Raw genomic sequence first — 20,378 nt, forward strand, 5'->3', positions numbered from 1 at the left:
ATGGGTTGGGCATACCATTTAGTGAACATTACAATCATAGATCTTAACTTCGAACACGTTCAGCACATGACTTTTCTTTGTGCAGCGTTCAATTGCCTTGTCATCCGATCGGAGTAGTTGCTATATGCATGCCATTGTGTAAGTGCCAGCTGGATTTCATCAGCTTGGCACTATCTGGAGCTGCCATTTTTTGTACCTAACAGGACCAGGTTGCCAGTCCCAGCAAAACAGAAAGTCAAGGCAGGTATGTCAGTGGTGGTTTACCACAGTCCATCCCAACATCATGGGAGGACTGGACTAGCCCTACACAGGCCTATCCATTAGATGTCAGAGCCTTTGGGGGCCCCTCCACTTTGGGTCCTTATTCAATCATTTTGACATGCCTAATAGCTCTAAGCTAAATCTGTACTTCAGATGTAAATTAAACTTTGAGCTGTTTTTCATTGCATCTGTAACCCTTATTTATTTGCATGTTGGTTTGTTTATTAAATTTATACTCTGTCTTCCATCCCAGTCAGGATGTGCATCATTCTCCTTAATATAGGGTATTGTATGGTTTGCCATCAAGTCGCAGCCATGGGGTTTTTATGGCAAGAGATGGTCAGAGATGGTTTGCCATTGCTTGCCTCTGCATCATGCCTCTGGTATTCCTTGGAGGTCTCCTATCCAAATACTTACTAGGGCCAAGGATGAGAGTGTGTGACTGGTCCAAGATTACCCGGCAAGTTTCAGTGGCAAAATGGGGATCTGAACCATAGTTTCCCAAATCCTAGTCCAATACCTTAATTACTGCATGCTGGTTCATTGGTCTATGACAGGGGTAGGGAACCTGCGGCTCTCCAGATGTTCAGGAACTACAATTCCCATCAGCCCCTACCAGCATGGCCAATTGGCCATGCAGACAGAGGCTGATGGGAATTGTAGTTCCTGAACATCTGGAGAGCCGCAGGTTCCCTACCCCTGGTCTATGATTATCTTGGAGGGTTGGGGGGAGGAATACTGACAACAGTGTACTTTTTCATGAGTGCAGCTTAAAATGTTCTTTCTGCACTGGCAGTATTTTAATTAAAGCCATGGTCCTAAAGTGTATGCACAGCTGTTGGGCAGTTCTGATATCAGATTCCACTCACCACATCTCGAAGTGAAATGCTGCTCTTGGTAGGAGAACACTTGCATCTTCAGTAGTGAAAATAAGCCCCAGGAATGAGAGGGGCTAATTTGCTTTGGTTTAAGATCATTAGTGTTACAAATTAATCTGCTTGGTACTAGAAGTCCGGGACTCATTAACTTTAAAGGTTTTGCTGGTTCCCATGATTAGACTTAACTTTAATGTAAACAAGAGTACCTTTTGTCACACTCCTCCTTCAAGCAACCCTACATCTTTTGTTTGCCATCTATTCATGTTTACTCAGGAGTAAGTCTCACCTCATTTAATAGGACTTACTCCCTCACTATTGCCCAAAAGAGTGCAACTTTAGTCTGCTAAATGTGGTTATTATATGCTGTGTTGTTAAATACTAGCGTTAATGTTTGGAGCCTTATAAAACCACAATAGAAGAGTAGTGATGATGAAAAAAAAATAAGAGCCTGCATATGATACTAATAATTTTTGGTAATTTCTCACTGACTGACTGATAATGTTCGTCATAAGCCTCAGTCCTTCAAACACCATACCTTAATAACTCTGTTTTATAATACTTTAACCATAAAGTTGTATTGGGAGAAGTCATGACTGGTCATTGTCTCAGTATACTGGTCTCAGTATACTGGTCTGTTTTGTTTTGGTGACAAGTCATAGCTGGCTTATGGCAACTCCTGGTGGGGTTTTCAAGTCGAGAGACATTCAAAGAGACATTTGCCACTGCCTGCCTCTGTATCATGAGGCTGTTATTCCTTGGTTGTTTCCCATTCAAAAACTGAACAAGGCCAACCTTGCTTAGCTTCCTAGATCTGAGGAGATCAGGCTAGCCTTTTTAGATGAGGCTTTTAATAATCCTACCAGCAAAGTGAATATATTTTACCCTCTCAACTTCGTTTCATTAAAATAATATACGATGAAGGTTCTGTAAATTTGTTTCTTGATGTCCTGTATTTATATTCCCAAAAATATATGATGGTTGGTTGGAGGCAGTGCCTGGACAACTAGGAATGATGGGGGAAAGCAGAAAAAATTGTGTATTCTGGAGATCACAGAAGAAGCTCTTTTGCAAGCAGAAAATAGGCTTGTAAATGGGGGGTTGGTTGGTTTGGCTTACTAAGAATGGATGAAAATGAAATATAAAATCAGGCCTGTTTCAACTGTACTATTATTTAATGTTAACTTCTGTATAAGTCCACACTGTCACCTTCAGCATGTCCTGCTTGAGCAATACTCTGTATCTACACCAACTGTTCTTTTTTGCTCTCTGCTGTAATTCAACACCAATTGGCTAATTTAATGATTAGGGAAATGAGAACTTGAGCATTCAACAGAAATATTCCTCAGCGACTTCGGCAAGTGTTTGAGCTGAATCTTGTGGTTGTTAGACGTTTTCTCCCTATTGCCACCTGCTAGGAAACTCTCCAGCTCAGTAATAAGCAATCGAAGGTGGAATCAGTCTGCCATTTACGCAAGATGGTTGCTTAATACTGAATAATGTCCACAGACTTAAAGGGGCATTCATTTGATACTTTTTTTATTGTGAACCACATGTTATACATGCACATAGAAATCTGGGGAAGGGGTGATGGATTATGTGGCATTCATGCTTCAGATGACTGTGTCTCTATAGTAAGAAGATTTCCAATGCTGCAAGATTTGGGCATGATTAATGGCTCTAAGATAGAAGAGTACAGGGTGATGAGGTTCCAGAAGGAGCATTAACTCTGCCCAGGATACCCGAATATGTCAATTTTAAAGACTTCTTAATTTTCCTCCAGCTATTTAGCTTCCTTGCAACATCTTTTCCCATTGACAAGATAAACAAATTGAAGAGATTTTGTATGTCATGTTAAGAAGAGTAAAAGAAAATTTACAAACGCTACAATCTCACTTAGCACCTCATAAAACAGTATGTTTGATTTGTTCAGCTAGTGTTGAATGTTGTGGCACACTATGCTCCTTTTGCTTGTGGTTTACTTAAACAAAAATTCTTCACAGGACACACTGCAACATCCGAGGAAGTAAAATACAGTATTGTTAACACATGCACACATACACACACCCCATAAATTTTACACTACAGTTTTCAAAATCATAAAAAGATACTGATGCAGCAGAGTTACGTAATTTAACATTTTTTTCCAAAATAAATACAGTATGCAAAGAAAAATGTGGAATGCACTCTGAGGTTCTGGAGTCCACAGCATTTGCTGAACAGACTGGGATTTGTACTAAAAAGGGAAACTAAAATGGAAAATATTGAGTGAACAGCAGGGCCTATTTGATTTGATTATGAAGGATGTTTCTTTATTCTGTCTTGCCTTGTGCAATCTGAAAACAGTAGCAGGGGGTTACAAGCAGAGTTCATCATAGGATTGCCAATCACTGTCATTTAAGGTTCGGAATGGATGATGTCTTTATTCAAGGACAGCTGGGCAAATCAGAGGCACAGATTTGCAGTTAGTAGTCTGTCCTGCCTACACTAAACAAACAGGAGCAGGGCAGACAGACCGGCCTCTCACATAAAAATATAATGGACTCTTCTGACCTTGGTGCCCTCCATTCAGCTTCATTCCCAGTTGCATAAAAGCTTCACTGCCCATTCTCAATTTCCTTTAATTACTTACATGATGCAGATAAGAAAATGAACTTCACTTACAATCATCGATCACACACAGGAAATGAACTAGGAGAGCTGTTTGAAACAAGAGGAGTGTTTTGGAAGTAAATAAAACAGGTTGTGTTTGGAGGAAGGGGTGAGAATGTACAGCTGGGGTCCCCCTCCCCCCCCCCAAAAAAAATACCAGTTAAGCTTCAGCCAATCATCTGACCCTCACCCTCACTCCCGTCTGTCTGCTTGTTGTTACTGCTAGGCTGTATTGAGCAAGAGGTTTTTTTTTAAATCTCCTTGGTAAATATTCCTAAAAATCTTTTTAGAGGATGCGAGTTAAAGAAGAGTGAGACAAACATGCAGCATTCTATAGGGCTTAGAATGGGGGTAACCTCTCAGTTCAGAAAATAAATGGCCACAGTGTTCACAAGAGATCTGGCCAAGACATCAAGGATTAGTTAGCAGTTGTCTTCAGTCATTCTTTAGTTTTTGAGGGGGGGGGGGATCTGCTTAGAGGGCATGAAATACATTTAAACTGGATTTTGATTTCTCATTACTCTGAAAGTGTTTAAAACTTGTCATCAGAATTGCAGGACTATGTGCAGTTTGAAAATAGTGTTTGTATTTATTAATGGCAATATGCTTTTCCTCAGAGTTTCAACAATGCCATAAAGTTCCATTGGCTCTTAAACAAATAATATTCCATCATATTTTTAGTTCTGCTAAAATATATAACCTTACTAAAATATATAGCTTTATTTACAGCTATTACTTGAAAAACATATTTCCAAACGCTTTTAATAATTTGCAGAAAATAAGGACATTTTGTCCCATAGATCTGAAGTTCAAGAACCGGTACCAAAATTTAAGTGTGCTGTCTTTTGCAAAATCCTCAACCGTGGGAGATTTTTGTGGTTGTCATATTTATCATGTTGGTAAAAACTGTTTTGGTGTTAGATGCAAAAATATTATTATAACATTGTGTATGTGTTTGTTAATTACCCTCAAGTTGCTTTCATCAAGTTGTTTGAATTAGTGATTTTCAGAATGTTCAGTCATTTAACAGCCTTTGCTTGCTGAGATCTTGAAAACTGAGAACCGTGGCTTCCTTTAATGAATCAATCTATCTCATGTTGGGTCATCTTCTTTTTCTGCTGCCTTCAACTTTTCCTAGGATTGTTTTCTTTTCCAGTGACTTTTGCCTTCTCATAATGGGACCAAAGTATGACAGTTTCAGTTTGGTAATTTGAGCTTCTAGTGATAGTTCAGGCTTGATTTGATCTAGAGTGTACTTATTTATTTGTCTTTTTGGAAGTCAATGGTATCCATAAAACTCTCCTCCAACATCACTTTTTAAATGAATGAACTTTCTTCCCATCAGCTTTCACACCCATATACAATAATGGGAAATAAAATAGTACAAATATCTTCATCTTGGTCACCAGTGACTTAAGGATCTTTTCTAGTTACTTCATGGCTTTAGCTACTTTATTTTGCCTTCTTGATATTCAGCTGTAATCCTGCTTTGGCATTTTCTTCTTTAACCTTCATCAGTAGTCATTAATTCCACTATTTTCTGCCAGTTATGTGGTATCATCTGCATACTTCAAATTATCAATGTTCCTTCTACTAATTCTCACTCCACCTTTATCTAAACTTAATCCAGCTTTTCTGATCATATATTCTGCCAATATGTTGGAGACACAAAGAGATAAAATACATCCTTGTCTGACTGCTGCTTTGAAATCATTCTGTTTCTCCATATTCTGTTCTAGTCGCCTCATGTCCAGAGTATAGACTGCATCAAAACAGTTAGATATCAAAACACATTCATTTCTTTTAAAACATTCATTTCTTTTAAAACCAAGCATAGCTTTACATGATCCATGCAGTCAAAAATGTTGCTGTAATCTTTAAAACACACATTGATTTTCTTCTGAAACGTTTTCATATGATCCAGTAACCAATGTAAATTTGCAATATGATCTGTAATTCATATTCTTTTTCTGAATCCAGCTTGCACATCTGACATTTCTCTTTCAGAGAACTTAGTTCTCATGGAAAATCAATGCAATGGTCCAATCATTGCTGCATCCTTGATTTATCCATTTTTCAGAATTGGAATGTAGATAGAGTATTTCCAGTCTTTGACAATCGTTTTGTTTTCCATGCTTGTTGCCACAGATTTCAATGGACTCAAAAAAAATTTGGCTTGAAATAGCTGTATTGATGTTCCATCTACTCTTTGTGATTTGTTTTGCCCAATTGCTTTGAGTGTTGCTTTCACTTTCCTTTATAAATTGCAATTCTAACACCTTTTCATCATTTGTGTATAATTTCTTAAGTAATTGTTCCCACCTTTATCTTGTCCTGTTCCATTAATATATTTCCTTGTTGATAAAGCGAGCCTAATCATTCTTTAAATCTAACCTTGATTTCTTGATCTGTTGGAAACAGATCTCTTTTTCTAACCTTGATTTCTTGATCTGTTGGAAACAGATCTCTTTTTCACCTTCTTGATTCATAGGATCACCATGGGTCACAAGTGATGGAACTTAACACAGAGAGAGAGAAAGGGCTTCCAATAGTGGGATGTATGGGTTGATTCCTTGGCAAACTATGAAGAATCCATCAGCTAGAAAACCAACTTGTAGATAAAGAGTGATCGAGAGATAGCCCATGACGATTCAGGAAGCTCTCTTCTTGAGTAAAGTGTGAAAATGGAGGGTTTTGTGACTCTAGGCTTGAGAGCTAGGAGATTGGACTACAAAGGACAATTCACAGCTGCGTTGAATATAACTGGACTATAAGCATGACTACCACCTTCACTGTTGGAAGATAATTAAACTAACAGATAGAGATGTTATCTGTGTTGATGGCAGAAACTTGCAGTGAGATAATCTTTTTCTCTGGGAAACTATAATTCAGAGCAGGACTTTAAAAAGGAGAAAAGGACTTAAAGTAACTTGGCAAAAAGTGGAAGAAAGGGCAAAAGCAAGAAGAGGTACTCCTATTATATATTTTTTCAGATGGAGCCTTTTTTCCATTTTTTTAAAGGGGGAAAGGGGGATGACAATATGTTTGAGAGAATACTATGTGAAATGTTTAAACTGCATATAAGAATACTGTGTTTCTTCTTTCTTTTCTTGTCGAGTCCAAACTGCAAGAACTGGTTGCTATGAAAACTCCAGAAATGTGAACAGATTAACTTACAATTCTGTGAACAATTTAAAATACCAGCTGAAGAAAGAGGCACTGCCAGCTTAAAGAGGTTGTTCAGGGGGATGCTTATTTGGCCATAGCCAGTACCAGAAAAAAATTATGAACATCTCCTGAAAAATCAGCTACATTTAAGTTGATGGAAATATTTTGAACAATTAACAAATAAATGTGTGATATTTGAAAGAAGTTAGAGGACAGATTTAATAAAATGGACAAAGATTACTAAAAATGAAAGAAGAGATATCAGAAAATATTAAGGAACTGGAATGTTCTATAAAGCAAGAATTTGGAGAAATAAAACAAACTAATGACAAAGTTGAAACTCTTGAAGAAAAGGCAGAAACTTTGAATAGAGTTCTGGAAAGAAAAAGAAAATTTAGCTCTACTGGAATTGGGAGAGAGAAAAATTATTAGAGATTCAGTGTGGTTCCTGAGTCTGCAGATGAAAATATAAAGCAAAATATAAACCCCTGGTATATATAATAAAAACCCCAAGTAGACTTTCTGGTGGTTGCAGAGAAAGACATGGAAACTGAAGTTGGTACAATCTACAGAATAAATTCTTTGTATGCTACAATGAGGAGAATTCCAGGAGGTATACTAGTTCTGTTTGTAAGGAAGAGGATGACAGATATTGCTGTACAACAATGTTTTGATACAAGACTGAAAACTGATTCAAAAGGTGAAAGAATTCCTTAAAAAATGCAAGAGGAGCTTCAGTGATACAGAGACTTCAGAAGTCAGATCAAACTCAGTTTAAAAATAGAACATTTACAATGGGGGAAGGAAGAGTAAATGAGAACAAAGATTGTTAACATTATGAAACTTAATATGGATTACATATGTCTCACATGGAATGTAAATGGAACTAGTGCTCCACAAAGAGAAGGAAAATATTTAATCGTTTGAAAAAATTAAAACAAGATATTTGTCTACAAGAAATCCATGTTAGAAAAAAAGGATGTAAAGTATTTGTCTCATAAATCTTTCGGTGAAGAATTTCTCAGCTAGTACAGTCATCCCTTCCACATTGCGACTTTTTCCATCATGGTTCTGATCTGCAGGTTGGTACAGGACCTCACCCCCGAATATAAGCATGATGAAAAAAGGCCACAGATGGTGCTTTGTTGGTCCAACACTCTTTGATCCATGTGGCCCTGCTTCACAAAAGAATGCCGCTGCACAAAGGAACTCCATTAAAAAATTATGCAGTTAGCCAGATTGCTGGGGGCACCCCTAACCCCACGTTGTGGAAGGGCCAACTGTGTTAAAAAGAAAAATTGGGTGGCATTATGTATCAAATCTCCATATGTCAACCAGACCCAAATTATCCACCGAATAAAAAAATAAAAAAGGTTTTGACAGTTATATTTTAAATATTATTTTCAGACAATATCATTTTGTGGCATTATCGCTCCATTTCAGTCCCCCAATAGGCACCAACCTTTATAGGAAAATTTTATAAAAGTTGTAATGTATTGTATTGATTGTGAGGTACTGTATTGTTTTAAGAGTCTGCAGCTGTTGCACTGGAATTGGTAATCAGTAGGTGTGTTATATTGAGCACAGCTGCAGAGTGATTTTAGGCTATGTGTGAGTAGCAGCTTTGAAATAAAGCACCATGTTTTGTTCCTCCGACTCCTGATTCTTTGAGACATAACATATTGGCGACGAGGATAAACTTATGACGAGTCTAGCAAGTTTTTGTGAAGCAAGGACTGTGAGTAAATTATGGCTTTTCAAGGGCAGCTGGAACAGTTTAATTTGGAGTTTCCTTTGAAGTGGCAGAGTTATGAGGCCCGATTGGAATTTTATCTTCTGGCAAATGGCATAACAGACCCAGAAAGGAAAAGAGCCGTGTTTTTGAGCCTCTGTGGTGAAGGGGTGTTTGACCTCGCCTCAGCATTGATAGCGCCAAGAGACTTATCAGCAACACCGCTTGTAGAGATACTGACTGCATTAAGGAACCATTTCATTCCCCAACCGTCAGAAATAGCTAGACGGAGTGTTTTTTATAAACGTGATCAGGAGGGGACTGAAAGCATTGCAGAAACATCCGTACCCAGTGCCAGTTGTCAGTCAGTTGTTAGCAACATTGGCAGGGGGAAAGGTTTTTGCAAAATTAGATCTAGCGCAGGCATACCAACAGCTGGAAGTGGATGATGCCACTGCAGAAGCCCAGACGATAGTGACTCACAGGGGGGCATTCAGAGTAAAGCGGCTGCAATTTGGAGTGAGCGTAGCTCCTGGGATATTCCAGAACTTGATGGAAGAAATATTAAGAAACTTGCCGGGAGTCATACCATATTTTGATGATGTCTTGATAGTGGGTGCAACTGAGGAGGAACTGATGACACGGGTACGGAAAGTACTGCAGTGCTTCTCAGATGTAGGGTTGCGCGTTAAGCGTGAAAAATGTGTGTTTGGAGTGGCGCAGGTAGAGTTTTGGGGATACATGGTAGATGCAGGGGGAATCCACCCGACATCAGCGAAGGTGAGGGCCATTCAGGACGCCCCGGCACCGCAGTCAAAGCAAGAGTTACAGGCATTTTGGGGACTGCTAAATTTTTACCATTCATTCTTAAAGCATAAGGCCACAATGCGTGAGCCACTGCAACCGTTTATTAGATAAACGGGCAGTGTGGCAGTGGACAAGTCAGCATGAGAAGGCATTCCGAGATGTCAAAACGCATTGTTGTCATCAGAAAGCGTATTGGTTCATTTTGATGAAAGGAAGCCATTAATTCAGACCTGCGATGCCTCCCTGTATGGAGTTGGAGCAGTGTTGAGCCATCAGTTGGAGGATATGCGGGAAGCTCCAATTGGCGATATTCTAGGACGTTGTCTACAACAGAGCCAAATTACGCGCAAATTGATAAGGAGGCATTAGCAATAGTGGCTGGGTTAAGAAGTTTCATGATTACGTGTATGGGCGACCATTTATGATTGTTACAGACCATAAGCCGCTGTTGGGATTATTTTCCTCAGAGCGCCAGACACCACAGATATTGTCCCCTAGAATGCTGCGGTGGGCAATGTTCCTGAATGCATATGATTATGTCTTGCAGCACCAGTCGGGAAAGAAAATTGGTCATGTAGATGCGTTGAGTCGCTTGCCAGTACAAAGGGAGGAGGAAGATCATTCCCCACTTTTGGAGGTTTTGATGTTGGAATCATATCAGAGCCTCCAGTGCAAGCCGCAGAAATAGCAGAAGGTCAGCTAAGGACCCAGTGCTTGCCCGAAGTTTTGAATTGGGCATGGAAGGGTTGGCCATTGGGTAAGTTAGAGGAAAATTCAGACCATTTGGAATGAGGCAGCACGGGATATCTGTCCACAAGGGGTGCTTACTGTGGGGAAATAGAGTAGTGATCCCAGCAGCTTTAAGGATTAGGGTGCTGGAGGCCTTACATGTAGGGCACCCCGGAATAGTGAGAATGAAGGCATTGGCCCGTAGTTATGTGTGGTGGCCAAAGATGGATAGTGAAATAGAAGAATGGGTGGCCAGGTGCAGGGAGTGTCAGATAACGCGACCTGCCCCACCTCAGGCCCCTACCTATCAATGGGAGTCCACAAAAAGACCGTGGTCAAGGGTACATATTGATTTTGCAGGGCCTTTCCAAGGCCAGGTGTTTCTCATCGTAGTGGACTCATATTCCAAATGGCTAGAAGTAGTGCCAGTAATGTCAATGACATCACAAACAGTGATTAGGGCACGCGTAAGTTATTTGCAACCCATGGCCTCCCCGATACCGGTGGTATCGGGATAATGGGACAGCGCTTTGTATCCAAGGAGTTTAGAGTATTCCTGGCCAATGGTGTTATTCGCCAGGTTACCTCGGCCCTTTCATCCGCTACCGAATGGGCAGGCAGAAAGGATGGTGCGACAACGGCGATGCATTGCAGCGAATAGTAGAGGGGATTGGCACCGTCGGTTACGAATTTTGTTAACACAGCACATAACACCGCACAGCCACCGGGAGGAGTCCTGCGGAGTTGCTAATGAATCGGAAACTTACAACGTTGCTGGACCGAATGCATCCCGATTCAGTTGATGATCGTCCACGGAAAGAAGATCAGGTGTTGAAAGCACCTCGGACATTTGATAGGGATGATACGGTGTATGTCCGAAATTATGGAGCAGGTCCATGTTGGGTCCCAGCAGTTGTGAGGCAGCCGACAGGGCCCTTGTCTTATAGGGTGGAAACTGAAGAGGGGCGGGTGATCTGCAGACATGTTGACCAAGTAAGGAAGAGAGTGCCAGGTCCAACAGTAGATCAGGAACCCCAGGTCCTCGAATCTAGGGCGTTAAGGGGGCAGATAGAGCTGCAGGATGAGGAAGCAGTAAATAGTCCAGTTGTCCCAGAGGAACCTGGGGCGTTAAGGGCACAGATGGAGATGCAGGATAAGGAAACAGCTGACATACACAAACCCCCTCACCCCATTGAGGTGTATGTCCCAGAGGCACTGCATAGGCCTTTTAGCCCTCAACTTTCTTCTCTGTCTTCAGCAGATAAATTTTAGCCATAAGTATGCAAACAGACTAATTTCTAGCAGCAGTGTCTTATAACTGATCAGATATTGTACCACAAAATTTTGCTTATCCTGATTTTTTTTTGTGAGTGGGTGAATGTGATAGCTTCTGTGTAGAACAGGAAGCCAGAAAAATCTGAGGCAACAGCCTTGCATTTCTTCATCCCAATTATTATTATGTTTTCTGCACTAAAAGCACACTTTCTCTTTTTTTTATTAAGGATGCTGAAGAGTATGCAGACCTTCCAGTGCGCCATAATGAAGATCAGATGAACAGTGAACTAGCCAAACACGTTGCCATTGAAGTCAATCCTCATTCTTTTGACAGCTCACACACAAAAGCCCATCTTCTGATGCAAGCACATTTTGGTCATGCCACATTACCATGCCCAGATTATGTCACTGATACCAAGACAGTGCTGGACCAGTCAATCAGAATATGTCAGGTATGATCATGCTGCTTAGAAGCAATGAACTTGTTTGATACGAATGACTGCCATAATTTTATGATTTAAAATTTATGAGAATACCACAGTTGTCATCACCATGAACAATACCTTCAGAATTGTTCGATTACAAAAACATATCATTCTTGTTAATTAATAGTACATATAAAATGCTTTTAATCCTAATTCATTTTCACACTACTCCTGTAAGGCAGGCTGACCATTTATATAGGAACTCAAATAGAAGAATTGTCTGATACATGAAGGTGAGGTTAGACTCTGTTTCCGTGGTTCATCGGCACATCCAAAGCAAAGATAAAATAAAGTGGTCTTAGATATCCAGATGTGATGGTTAGTAACACTGTGTTTTTAAACAGAAGTGGTAACTGAGTATGCTATATTTGCCTTACAATTGACAAGATCCGGGTCAGAAAATTGGCTTTGGAATTAATTATCAAGTTTTTAAGGGGAAAGTAACTGGGGAAATAATGGTGCTTATTTAGTTCCATTAGGGCTTCTCAGAACCCCAAGTGGCAAGATTTTTCTGTGTCAGCTGACGTAATGTATTGTGTGTTCAGTCCAGACAAGACAGTCATTGATTCCTTTTTAGCTGCATCCGTAAACATTCATGGATGAATGTAAAAAATCAACATCTATGAACATATAGCATGCTCTCCATAGGAAATAATGATGATCCCAGGGAAGAATAAATACCTTGATTGAAAAGATGCATACTATAGTTCTGTAGCTTACAATTCAAATGTATGCCCTTTCCATTTACTGCATCCTAGCTGATGTCTGTAATGATTTGAATAGGGGTATTGAAGATTACCTAGGCTAGCTTTATCTTCTTGCCTTTTTCATCAGCATGTTCAGTTTCAGATTCATCTTAATTCTTAACAGTTGAAAAAGAACATAAGTGGAGGCAATATCAGTGAATGCCAGCTGGCATGTAAGAGTCCCAGTAACACTGCTTCACTTGTGTAGTATTCAATCTAAAGCACTGGTGCTAGATTGGTATTTTGCTGTCATGTCTTGTTTATAGTGAATGTGTTAAAATTGTCTATGGAATAAAATATAACATAATGTGTAGATGTAAAATATCTAACTGGGAATTAATCTACACTTGTGAAATAATGAGAAAGTGGTGTAATGAACATATAAAATAAACTCTTTGACTTCTTTACATTTAAAAAAAAACTCATTACAAGCCAAAAAATAACCCATCAAAGAAAATTAGCCCAAAGCCTTTTCTCCTAGATAAGTTACTTATTTACTTTAAAAGAATATTTTACATAGAAAGTATTCTGTTCCAAGAGACCCTTAGTTATTAGGCACATGGCCAATTTTATATGTATTAGCAGTGAACAATGTAGGTGGGTAGGGCGGTATATCAAAATAAATAAATAAATAAATAAAGGTACTGCATGATGGGACGTGTAGTTTCAGGTATTATTAGGTCACATGTATAGCATTTTGCCCTGTGATTGTCACAGTTTAACTTCCTTCTGAGCGCAAAGCCCCAGCATGGAGGCTTTTTTATGACTCTTTGTTACACTCAAATAGCGGACAAGCCAAAGCAGTCTCTTTTTCACAAAGTAAAGGATGAACTCTGCATAGATTTCACAACTCGGAAAGACAGCAGACCAACAGAAGTCTTGGCACATTTGCACAGATCCATCAGTTCGTTCAATAAACTCTTACTGAAGCCATGCACACACGTCCCTTACTATGTTAGCACCAGACAGATATGGGTTGGATGGAAAAACCATTCCCTATATTCAAACCCAGCATATGCTGCCTGTAACCTCAAGTGGGGTAGTCCACTATAGTAGCGCAGGATTCTACCAATTCAACAGGTTTTATAAATAGACAAGGCCCAAATTTGGGATGCTGAAGGGGTCTGGCTTACTGGTGTTTCACACACTTGGTAGGCAGCATAAGACCCATTGCTTCTGTTTTGTTGCAATTCAGTATCTAGGGGTTTTTTTCTGCATTTGATTTGATTCATCAGACAGTACATTTTTAAAGCGCAGGAAATGGGCCTTGTATAGCTGAAGTGAATAGCTAAAGAATACCCTGAGTTTTCTCAGAGCAGAATCTTCAACACAAAACCAATATTTTTCAAATAGAATTTTGTTTAATTTCCATATTGCCAAAAGAAGAGAATATGGATTCTATAGATATTGCTGAGCATCTGTTTGATTCCTTTTGTAACTTTTTCTAGTATCCCCCTGAATCAGTTTAAGAGGAACTGAATAGTTGTGTAAATGTTCAAGTTATTTTAGAATAGCTTATTATTAGTATACTGCAAGTCGGAATTGTTCCCTTATTTCTAATTTAAGAATACATGAATAAATCTTTTGAAGACTTGGATCTCTTGACTGGGAGTTCACCAATGAGTTTTCATTGCGCTGTTCAAAATTGCCTACTGAATCTATATTATTGAAATAGGTAATTGAAGTAGTAATACCTTCCTTCTCGTATTCAGGAGGGCAATTACTCCTTCTAAGAAATAATCTGACAGTTGGCAGTTTTGCATTTTGATTGGTCAGGAGTCTCTACTTGTAGTAGAATGGTTGATAAAAATTATTTTAAGACTGCCATGGTGCTCAGCCTTAACCTTTGAGGATTGTTTGCCTATGGATGTGTTAAGCACATCTCAGTGGGATATCTGTACATTGAGTGACAAGTCAGGCTTCCAGTGTTAGAATCACATTTCTTACCACTTATAGTGAGTAATGTGTTCATGCCTTGACTCAGTAACCATGCAAACTGGACTGCTCTAACCCCTGTTCTTTTTATGGCTTGTGCATCTCTCAGCCATACCTTCTAACCTTCTCTGCGTGCACAGATACTCAGGTCAGCTTCACACTTGAAGCAGATGCCCTTAGCTGTGAAGGGCACATGTGCATACAAATAGTTGTGGGAGCTCAATACTTTCCCACATTCATTTATTAAAGACAAACATTATTTATGTGCACATGCATGTGGGTCTGACCAAGAATGACATATTGAATTCGAATTCACTCTTGGACTATGTACACGTGGCACCTTTAAACATAACTGGCCAGATCCTAAGTTATCTTCTGAAAGGGGGCAGCATGCGGAGAGTTTGTCCCACATAACTCCCCCAGGACTGATCTCTGTGCTGCACAGACACACTCCTCAGCAATCCACCCAACCTCCCTTTCTCTGAAGAGCTCAGAAGGCTTCAACAGAAAGGGGGAGGTGAGAGAATTCTATCCCATGAGTACAGTTTTGCTAACTGTCCTCAGGATGCAACTTAGTTTAATTTAGGGCAGAATCACAGGAGAACGCTGCATAGAATAACATGACATTTTGTGTGTCACCACTGACCATGCAAGACTTCTGCTTGCATTTGCAAGGCTTAGTGATTGATGCGCCCTGGGTAGCTTGCAGGATTCAGGCGCACCTAATCAATGTAGCCAGTATTCAGATTTACTAATTGATTTCATTTGTTTTATTTCGAGTATGCATTCCTCTGTCTGAAAGTGTCTTTACTTTTGCTACATTGCACCGAGGTATTTAATAAGGTATAGCATGCCTCGGTTGGGGGCAGGGGAGTAATGTTAGTTTTCACATTTGAAACCACTGTTTCCTTAAACTTGGAAAGAACAGAGCCAGCACAGAAATAAAAACTTCTTACCAAAACTAATTTAATGATGTTTTTTATTGTATACTTGTCCACTTTGCAGTAATACAAGGTTCCATTCTGAAGCCATGCTCCTGACAAACAGGGTGGAATGGCAATATCACTCAATCTCAGTCTTCACTACACCCTCCCTCCACACACACACTCCCTCCATACACACACACACACACCAATCTCTAAGCAGTGTCTCTTTGAGGTTAAAGGAGGCTGCTGGCAAAGGGAGAAGACTGGAAATGATGCACTTCTACTAGTAGGACATATTTAGAGTTCTGTGTCTCTGGCTAATTTGCATGTCACCATGAAGAACATGGCAAATGACAAACCATGACTGATACATCTGTTCAGAGCTTGTTCTCCAAGTGCAGTACTTTGGGTTTGGTTTAATGCCTCAAAAATCTGGCTGTAACATAGGAAAACCATACAAGAAAGTATACCTTTGCTGCCTTCCTCTTCCATTTTTTTTCACCCATAAGCACTTAATTGCCCTCAGGACTTCAAACATTTGTACAGAAGGTTAGTTAGGGTATAAATGTGAGGAATTGTTGTGGGCCTCTAGTGCATAGCTGATAGATGTAAATGGGCAGATTATTCAAAAATGTTTTCTGTAGTACTAGTTGTCCATGCAGAGTTAGTTGCCATCTGTCTTTGGAGAAATAATATATTGTGAAGGTTTGTGATGTTTATGTGTTTGTTTTTGCACAGTCTGGGTAGCCATATGAACTGTTGCATGGCAGTATATTTGAACAATAACATGGCTCTCCTTATGGACAAATCCTTCCCCTCCAAAAAAAAAAAAGAAAATGACAATCCTTTTCCCAGTTGGCGCTGGAGGAAATGACTAATGCTTAACCCATTTGTGTGATCAATTCACTTAAGCAGCTACTGTGAAATGTTAATCACAACTTTAATTTGTACTGCATTAGCATTTTGATTAACTTGTAGGCTTGCTAGCACACTTGAAGCACTTTTACTCATAGTTACTGCTCGGAAATGACTTTTTGATTAATTAAGTTTGTTAGATAGCAGCTGAGCTTCCTGAATGCTAACCTTATGGGGCTAAAAGTTCAGCGGAAAGTTGCTGCGAACAACTGTTGCAGTTGAACAGAATTCTCAAAAATGTGCTTCAAATGTTTAATTATTTACAAAACACAGAGTATTAGGAGGAGATTGACCTTCACCCCCAAATAATGACAGAATTAGTAGGAGAAAATGGCACAGTGCATTGAGTGCAGTGGGATACAGTCTTGAAAACTAGTTAGAATTTCATGATTTTGTATACAATTATGTGTTTGTGGGTATGGATTCATCCTTCACTTAACCATTATAGAACTGTGTTTTGTCTGTGGAGACTCTCTTGTATTGCAATTGTAAAATGAGAATCAGTGAAAACATTTAGCACAAAATGCATTCCTGTTCAGACTGAGTTATTTCTACGTGAAAGGCTCTGCATATGGCTTAAGAGCTCCACTACCCTCTCCTCCTTCCCGTAGCACTGGGATGGATTTTATATTTCTGGGACTCTCCGTGCAATCCTATGCAGAGTTACTCCAGTCTGAGGCCCTTAATTTCAATGGCTTTAGACAAATCACATAGGACTGTAGTATCAGATATTTTTCCCTATTAGGACAAATTGCAGATCAACAGTATCAACAGCATCCCCATTCCAGAATATCTGGGTGTCCCCACTGACCTCTGCCTGCCACTTCCTGTAAATAATTGGTGGATACCTAGAACAACAGAATTAGACCTTTAGGTACTTTTTAAATCTAACTTAAAGTTATTAGTTAATTCACCGACTGCAGTTAATATGATTATTTAATAAATCACTCAGTGAGCAGTTTGAAATATGTTGTGACAAGGGAAATACGTATTTTCAAAATATGTCACTTTGTCTAATAAATTCTAATTGCTATTTTTTTCTTAATTAAATTCTACCTGCCACTTCAGTTCAGCTCAATGGAAATTGTGAAAGATAATTATATTGTCAGGAGGTAACTTCTCATACGTTGTTAGATTGCTGAATGTGGTTCCCAATTAATAAAGTTATTTCTGCACAGGATCACACAGCTTCTCTGGATGTGCCCTATCTTACAAAATATTATTAAACAATATGTAAAATGTGGAATAACAGGAAAATAATTATGAGATATCAAAGCATGCAAACACAAAGGAGAGATTCAGTCTCACTTAAAATATAATGGGATGGCTATTCAGATCCAATGACCAATAGACTTTGTTATGACAGTGACTTCTGGAATGGAGCAGGCCTATTAAAAGTGTTCTCCAAGCAGTGGTTCACCATATACCTATAGCTGACTTGGGAAGAGAAAGAGAGAGAATGACTCAATTTGTTACATCAAGTATTTGCAGGAATTTCAGTGTCAAGCATTTGTGCATTTTGTACTTAATGAATGAATGAAAATGTGAGTAGATTTCCAAGCAGCCAATGGAATAAACCAATCTTGCCATGTCTCTGATTTCTTTTGCAATGTCACTGCCCTGGATTTCACACCAGGATAAAGATGCTATGAATAAATATTATGGGTGAAAGAGCACAAAATACAGGGGGAAAGAGGATTTGCCATGTGGGCTTTTGGGTGCAGTGCAAACCACCCACACAATCAGGCACACAAGCTTTTGTTATTCCTGGTAGGATATGAATAAACTTCTGTCAATTTCTGTGAAGCTCTCTGTGTGGCAAAAGATCCTACAACAAACTTCAGTGGCTGACAGGTTGCAGATTTGCTTGCTTTATGTCCCTGTTCCTTTGTCCAAGCATCTGCTTCAGTGAGGAGACACTAATAAAGGAGTAGCAATACTATATGTTGTACAGCTCTCCTTCTTCACATACTGTAATTATAATGCATCGTATTGTCACTGCAGGCTAAAGTGTTTATACATTTCAACACAGGTGCTGTGTAAGGCAGTTAACGTTTAAGAGCCAAGGGTGAAGAGAACTGAAAGACAAATGAAAGGAGATTATGACAAACAATTAAAAGGAAAGGAAGCAAATTAAATGCTGGAAGTATGGCTGCCGCTAGAGGAAGAATTTATGATGATACTTCTTCAAAGGATATCTATTTTTGTATGTTCTGTAAACACCATAACACTTAAGTGTTAGACTAATGGCATGTCTACATGGCAGCTATTCATATTTCCAGCCTGATACTACAAATTGACAACTGGAAATTTAAGCAGTATCTCACAGAAAGAAAAATGCCTTTACCCCAGATGTCTCAGCCTGAGAAAGACATGCTAACCAAGCAGAGTTCATATCCATATTGGTTCTGCAGTGGTTCCCACTATGTAGACGGGAAAAATTCATATGTGTTCTAAACATGTGATCAAATGCAGTGACAGTGTGAGTTGGAGGAAGAAAATCTCAAAGAACCAGAGGTGCAAATGCTGCAGGAAGTCTGAGCAGAGACTGTGGATCATCATAATAAGGGACTCACCCAGTGGCCACTGTTTAGTTATTGCCATCCATGTCCTTCAGTCTTCACAAGCAGTCATGGGCAAAGTGTTTTGCTTGATACATACGGAGAGAAGAAAGTGGCTTGAATTGTTCTGACAGAATGTTAGTTATTCCCCATTTCTTTTACCCTGCCACCATCCAAAAAGCAATGTTTTGTTGTTGTTGGAGACTTTTTTCAATTAATCTTCTCATAAATAAGGCAATATTGTAAAATATTTTTGAACATCAGTATTATTTGTACCTTGTTGAGAAATGAAACCTGTTAATAAATGAAACCAAAACTACCAGTTTAAGCTCTCACACGCCCCACCCCCCAGCTTTAAACTCAACATTTCTCCAGGATCAGTATAATTTAATTGAAATCGGTCTGCGTGGGTAAACAACTCCTTTGTTTAAAGAAGATTCCACTGTTTAGTTTGCCTTAAGTAAATGCTGCCTTTTGTTTGTCTGTAAAACATTTGATTAAATGTACAGACTAATATAGAAAGCTTAGCATTCCTCTAGTGGGCTGTAAAAAAAAGTCTGAAGTATACATTCTATCTTTAAAACACAAATCCTTATTCTTCCCATTTAAAAAAGCTGTTGTTTTCTTGCCATTGGAAATAAGGTATCTATCTTCTGTGTCTTTCCAGCCATGTTAATTAAAGGTCAGCATTTTTACCTTTAAAGCAGTTCACTCCTGGTTGAGTGCTGCATTTTCAAAACACCCATGTTTGCAATCAGTAACTGGACAGCATAGTATTGCTTGTAGGGCGGCTAAAGGCAGTCTGGGAAATTCCTGGAAATTTGGGCGCTCGACTTCCATCTCATTTTGAAAGGAGTTTTTCATGACTGGTCCCTCTGGACACCGAAGAATTATAAATATTGACCTATTTTAAATATTACTCGATATAAAGCCATTTTGAATGATTTTCAGGAATAGAATGTGACATAGTGCAGGGATCTGCATCAGTAAGAGATAAATACGGTATTTATTCCCCCTTACAGGAGTGGAGGTACCCTACCTTTTGCAGACGGGGTAATTTGGATCCATTTATGGACAATGCATCCCTAGTTGTATCTGTTTTCAAGACTGGTTTTTAGTACAAGAGACTCAAAACTTATGTTGTGCTTTAGAGTTTGGGACAATATCACCAGGTTTGGCATTTAAGAGTAAGAGCAAACACAAAAATAAGCCCATCTGGTGACTTTATAGTAAATAATTTATCTCAGTGATATGTGTGAACCAATCAAAACTTTAGACTTTATTTAGAAATTATATTTACAAAAGTTTGAT

At 39.1% G+C, this 20,378-nt stretch overlaps 1 protein-coding gene across 2 annotated transcripts in view; it reads left to right on the plus strand.

Moving 5' to 3' along the window:
* The window catches only part of ASCC3 (activating signal cointegrator 1 complex subunit 3), a 280,545-nt gene that overhangs the window by 249,529 nt on the left and 10,638 nt on the right, over positions 1-20,378 (plus strand). For both annotated transcript variants that reach the window (XM_048493913.1, XM_048493903.1), the window contains exon 37: positions 11,727-11,951. In XM_048493913.1, the coding sequence (XP_048349870.1) occupies positions 11,727-11,951 (225 nt within the window). The remainder of the gene's footprint in view (positions 1-11,726; positions 11,952-20,378) is intronic.

Source organism: Sphaerodactylus townsendi, linkage group LG01 (assembly GCF_021028975.2).
Source record: "Sphaerodactylus townsendi isolate TG3544 linkage group LG01, MPM_Stown_v2.3, whole genome shotgun sequence".
NCBI classification, from domain to species: domain Eukaryota; kingdom Metazoa; phylum Chordata; class Lepidosauria; order Squamata; family Sphaerodactylidae; genus Sphaerodactylus; species Sphaerodactylus townsendi.